This window comes from Glycine max, chromosome 3 (genome assembly GCF_000004515.6).
Source record: "Glycine max cultivar Williams 82 chromosome 3, Glycine_max_v4.0, whole genome shotgun sequence".
NCBI lineage: Eukaryota > Viridiplantae > Streptophyta > Magnoliopsida > Fabales > Fabaceae > Glycine > Glycine max.
Window position 1 is genome coordinate 35,704,184 of NC_016090.4, and position 6,235 is coordinate 35,710,418.

Genomic DNA, 6,235 nt, shown 5'->3' on the forward strand with positions numbered 1-6,235 from the left:
GAATAAGAGCCAAGACGAACAAAGTTTCTCCACAAGAATGAATGCATGTTTGAATTTGTTGGTGACTGGGAGCCATAGATACTTATACTTTTCTAAATATTTAATAAATTTTAAGATATGCTTTAATTTTGATAAATTTTAAATTCAATTCATCTAAACTTTTTTTTTAATAAAAAAAATTAATAAAAGCAGAGTCAAGTCCCGGGGGCATTTTCGGCAACAAAGTCAAAATCACACTTCCTTTGGTTCCTACTTCCCTGTTTTGTATTTTCCACATACTAAGGACCCTTTCTCTATTCTCTATTCTCTTCTGCATCACCATTTCACCACTGAGAGAACAACACAACACATCAAACGAGCCTCTCGGTTTCCAATGTGAAGAGAGCCAACATGGCTACAATCGCTGCCAGGATTCTCGGTTCCAACTCAAGGCCAGCGGTCGCGCTCCGCCGCTTGCGGTGGCCGGCGTACTCCTCCGCCTCCGCGGTGGTGGCGGAGCCGGAGACCACGGAGGTGAAGGACTACGCCGATTACCGCCGCTCCCTGTACGGACAGATCACGCACAAGGCGCTCCTCGTCGACGCCGTTGGCACGCTCGTTCTCCCCTCGCAGCCCATGGCTCAGGTGCGTGCTTCGATGTGCGCGCCACGTGAAACTGAAACTAATTCTGTTTAAAAACGGCGTCGTTTACGTTTTTTGTTTTTTGCTTTTTTTTTTGGTAGATATATAGAAAGATTGGAGAGAAGTATGGAGTGGAGTATTCGGAAGATGAGATACTGTTCAGATATAGAAGAGCGTATGGTCAGCCTTGGGGAAAATCTCGTCTCAGGTTTGTTTTTGCTTTTGCTTAAATTTTTTTTGCAGAACATGTATTGTACGAATATGTTTATGCCAGAAGCAGTCTTTAATCTTTGTCGGATTATAATCATTAATTTTAGTTTTTTTATTATTATTAGAAAAATTACTGCATTCTAAAATAGTTTTATCTTATTATTCAATATATACGTAAGATTCTTGATTTTATGGTAATCAGCCGAATTGGACTCGAATCTTTTAAACAATGTTTTTGATTCGAGCCTTACGGGTAAACAAAAATGATTGAGAGGATAAATCTTATTAAAAATGGTTAGACAGATTGGAGAGATTAGTTATTTATAAAATCAGTAGATATTTTGTAATAATAATTTAGTTACTCAAAAAAATATTAGTTAGTATTACTATTATCAAGGTTTTAAATATTAGTTGCGGAGGCGGTTTTGTCATGCTTATTGATATTACCAAAATAGTGGAAAAATGCAGTCGATGCGACTACAATTGTTGACTTGTTGTGGTTGCAAACACTTGAAAAACCTTACCGTTGTGGCTAAAATTACGGTCACATACTGTTTTTAAAATATTGATTGTTATTTTAAATTTGGATTTTCATATATGGTTATGAGTTTCTTGGTTTGTTTATTTATTGATGTTGATATTGATATTAATATTGGATGTTGCTTTTGTGTAGGCGTTTATTAATTATCATGAATGACTTTCATGGGATTGGAAATTTCCTAGTTTGGATCTTTTTGTATGTCTATCTTAAAAAATGAAGAAGAAAAAGAAGAGTAGTTAGAGATTTCGTATCAGCTGGTTTTGCCTAGTGAACTAGATTTTCTTTATGGGGTCCGTTGTGTGAATAAGTGGTTCATTTCTTCAAACCTATCGCTGACTACTCCATCATATGTCTAATGAGTAATTGTACTATTGCAGACGCTAATAGTAATTACTAAAAACTCAAGACAGCATTACATTAAAATAACTTCAGCTAGGACTTTGTTATCTTTTTATGTTGATATTTTTATGTATCTTGAGTTCCTAATGGTTGGACTTGTAATATGCAAGAGTTGCTCTTGTCTAGTTAGTTAGAAAGTCTTGGAGACAAGAACTGGTAATTCACACATAAATGTTGGCAAGGGATTTTATATTGGTTTTGAGTGAAATGACAAGAACAATTTTTGATAGCTACATTCCTAATAGTAAATACATATTGCTTGTAGTGAATGATCTTTCTCAGTTACCTACTTGGCGAAAGAACTATGGAGTAAGTATTTTAATTAGTGAGAGTTTTTTTAGCACAATTCATATGAGCCATATTATCAAACTCCTATGTTCTGGGAGTAGAATTATGATTTGGTTGAGCAACACAACAAACATCATGCAGTTTGTATGCAGCTTTAAATAATCATGCTTATGTGTCTTTTAACTTTAAAGTTACTGTTTCCATATATACATCCTTTGTTATATGTCTCTTAAGAATACTTGAATAGTTTGCTGCCAGCCTCTAGGTCAAGACGAGTTTGTATTAAACAACAGCAGAAGGCTTATCCATTTTAGATATATTGATGAGTTTTACCTTGGCCTTCATATTGATTGCGACTAAATAAAAAAAAGTAATCTCTTACACATAGCTGTAGAGACACTATACTGCTTGTCAGATTTAGTATAATTAAGATTCCTTTTTTTCTTTTACATTGCAGATATGTTAATGATGGTAGGCCCTTTTGGCAATACATAGTTAGTTATTCTACTGGCTGCTCAGATCCTCAATACTTTGAAGAACTTTATAACTATTATACGACAGACAAGGTAGATTACTTATAATTACCATTTTCTAAAATGTATATACTATCTCTCTCTGTATTTTTTTATTTTTTTTTATAATTTGGGTAGTGTTTGATAGTTTTGGCTGTCTATCATCCATATAGGCATGGCACCTCAATGATCCTGGCGCAGAAGAAGTATTCAGAGCTCTTAGAAAATCAGGTGTGAAATTAGCTGTTGTGTCAAACTTTGACACTAGATTAAGACCTCTCCTGCGGGCATTAAATTGTGACAATTGGTTTGATGCAGTAGCAGTGTCAGCTGAGGTAAGCTAATTGCTCTTCTCTTAGCTTTTTGTTTGATCAGTTTGTGTTACTACTGGTTATTCTCTCCTCCCTCCTCCCTCCTCTCTCATCCATTGATGCATACAATTGTATTGATGCCATTCGCAATGGAGATGCATCATGAATGTGAGAAATCTTTAGAAGGGAAATAGTGGAAATAAACCTGAATCATTTATTGTCTCATTGAGTCACATCATGCAGGAACATGTTATGATAAAGAAAACAAATCAATGATATTGAAAGTGCAGAAATCTTTATTTATATAGTGTCATTTCTAAAATTTATCATTCCAGAAGTAAAAATAGACCCATTTTCAAGCTAATATTGTAGCATGTTCTAGAAGTAAGCTTCCCCAATCGCTTTGGATTAGGAAGCAACTCATCATGATTCTGGGCTTGAGAATCTTGTTACAGAGATTTTTGACCATTGAACAAAGCATACTTACATTTGAAACAATAAACTTACACGAGATAATATCAAGTAATGTGGCAAAGTTGAGTAAATTTGGTGAAAAATCAAATGGAAATTTTGATGGCTAAAATTTACTGGTAAAAACAAATGCTTTAGCACAAACCATATTTTTTATGGCATGTATTATAGTTGCCTTCATCAATTTTAAAGAATTAGCAATTATCCTTTGATCCTCGAGTGTTGACAATTATTTAGATTGTCAAGTTCTTGTATCTCGAATGCATTTGAGCATCCATGCATTGACATAGTGGTTAAGTTTGTCATGCATTAATCAAAAGTTCCGTACTTAACATGATTTTCCTTTTCTTGACCATAATTGATTTATAAACTTTTTCAATTAGGTTGCGGCGGAGAAACCAAATCCAACTATATTTCTCAAAGCATGTGAATTATTGGATGTAAAACCTGAGGATGCTGTTCATGTTGGGGATGACCGCAGAAATGATATATGGGGTGCCAGGGATGCTGGCTGTGATGCTTGGCTTTGGGGAAGCGATGTTCACTCCTTTAAGGAGGTATCTAAAATCTTCATCTCTTTTTAAAGTACAGAAATTTTATTGGTGAAAATATAAGGTCATTATAACTAGGGGAGAATAAATTATCATCCCAAACAAGGTACCTCCCTTGGTATTTAAAACCAGGATTCAGGGGTTGCTTGCTTTTGGGTGCCGTTTGCTCCTTCCCCTTAGATCCCTAAATCCCAATAGAGATCTTCCTAGTTACCCAAAAGCATAAAGGGGAAAGGTGATACCATTTCTTTTTACCTCCTGTTATGCTATGCCTTGTTGGTACTCTTGTAAATATAAGTAGTAAACTAAAATAAGAAATATAAAAGGTAATTGTCAACATTATGGCAGGTTCCAGTTTGTAACTTGAATGTAATCATGAATTTACGATAACCTTAACCTTGTATGAATATATCTTCTGCTGTTTTTAACTTTTTACCAGTATTATAACCGGTTCATTTTGATTTTAATATCTGCTATGTTTTTCATGCCAACTTAATGAGGTATCTCTCTATTCATGCTTGAAATGACTTGAAATTTTACTGATGCAGGTAGCACAGAGGATTGGGGTTCAGGTCTGAAAGATGATTTCTTTACAATAAGTTTGATGTTATGCGTGTATAGAGTCCTTTAGGCTTTAGCTTTAAGGCTGTACATGTTCTGCTCCTTTTTGCAATGTATGTATATATGTATGAAGAAGATGTGAGCCTGTAAAAACTATTAATAGTTGTAGGTAGGAGCTTTTATCTTTTCCATTGATCTGTGTTTTCCAAAATCTTTATCTTAAAATTATAAATAAAACAAATGAAAAAGAAAAAGAAAAAGAAATTGAATAAAACAGAAGTAAGCGTAGGAAGGAAATTTATGAACAAGTCATCCCTAACCATAACTTTTCACTTTATTCTTAGGCTATTACCTCATCTATTCTAATCAAAGATTGAAAAATAAAACAGTAATTATAGCTATATATACTTTTTTGGGGTACTTATAATCTTTTTATACCTGATATTGTTAGAATGACATAAAATTCTTGTATCAATTTTGTCGGGATATATTAAATTCGATTAAAAATGCTTTTCTGGTCTTCAAGTAAAAAATAATCCATTGAGAACAAGAGTAGTATGTCCATAGTCTCCCAACAATCATTCACGTCCTTTGAAGGTCTATGGCTTGTGGCACAATACTATTTGCTTGTTCAATAATGGGAGTCTCGTCAAGGTCTTGATAAGGAAATGGATTCCGTTCATGTGGGTGTGTTTAGACAAACAAGGGTTTTTCCAAGTCAAACAGAGCCAATAGGGTCAGATTTTTGCTTAACGAGATAAGTCTGCATCCTTGATAATATAAAATATTTTGAAAAGTAGAATAATTCAATTGAAAGAAATCAAATTTTATTCATTTACAAGATTACTTGTCTGAATGATTAAACTCTGTAAAGTCTCATTTTTTATCCGCTTCCGTACTCTCAAAACATACCATCCTATGTAGATCGAAATCACTATAATTTCTTTAATATTTTAGTATCTTTATTGAATAAAACTAACTTGAAACCTTATGAGTTTTTATTGTTGATAGATTCTTTCTAAGAGATGTATCACAACAGCAGATACATGGAGGAGGATCAACTTACCAACATGGAGTGTGAAATCCTCAAAGGATTGGACTGAAAATTAAGTATTCCAACAACATACCTCTTTCTAGTAAGATACATTAAAAACTTTTGTTGTTTGATATAAAAGCAGGTCATTTTTTATCTCTGTTATTTTAGTTTTTGAAATCTTTTTTGAATCACAACACTAGGTCATGAGAACTAGTATGATTGGGATGTATATGAAATGTTCAAAATTAACATGTTTGATTGAATTTACTAGCATTTTAACCAGAAATAACAACTAACATTGGTTGATAAAAAAATTATAGTAACAATAAGAGTAATTAATATGAATCCCTAATATTTCATCAATGCAAATGAAAAAATGCAATTTTAGTTTTGTCTGAAGTACTAATGCCCCATTACTCATGATTATGTGGAGAGGGTTATTCGGACCTCAAGAACATTTTTATATGCGTTCTTCATGTGCATAAACATACATGGTCATGCATACCTAGATCATATCACACCTATTTGTTATTCCTACTCACAACTTTGCAAAATATGACACCCAATCACACCTATATCCATCTTCTAATTTCTAGATTCATGCACAAGGGAGTCACACCATGTGAGGTGAATAATCGTACATGGCAAAGGCCTCACATGACGTGACCCAGTGTCAAGCACAATCTCAAATTTATTTCTCCTTCCCTTTTCTCTTTTTATTCCTTGTATCATTG

At 33.8% G+C, this 6,235-nt stretch overlaps 1 protein-coding gene across 1 annotated transcript; it reads left to right on the plus strand.

Moving 5' to 3' along the window:
• LOC100789672 (haloacid dehalogenase-like hydrolase domain-containing protein 3) lies at positions 1-4,656 on the plus strand. The gene is made up of 6 exons (XM_003521100.4): positions 1-624; positions 723-829; positions 2,517-2,625; positions 2,745-2,906; positions 3,737-3,910; positions 4,453-4,656. Exons 1-6 carry the CDS (start codon positions 391-393, stop codon positions 4,480-4,482), a joined length of 816 nt encoding a protein of 271 aa, XP_003521148.1. The 5' UTR covers positions 1-390; the 3' UTR covers positions 4,483-4,656.
• The last annotated feature ends 1,579 nt before the right edge of the window (positions 4,657-6,235 follow it).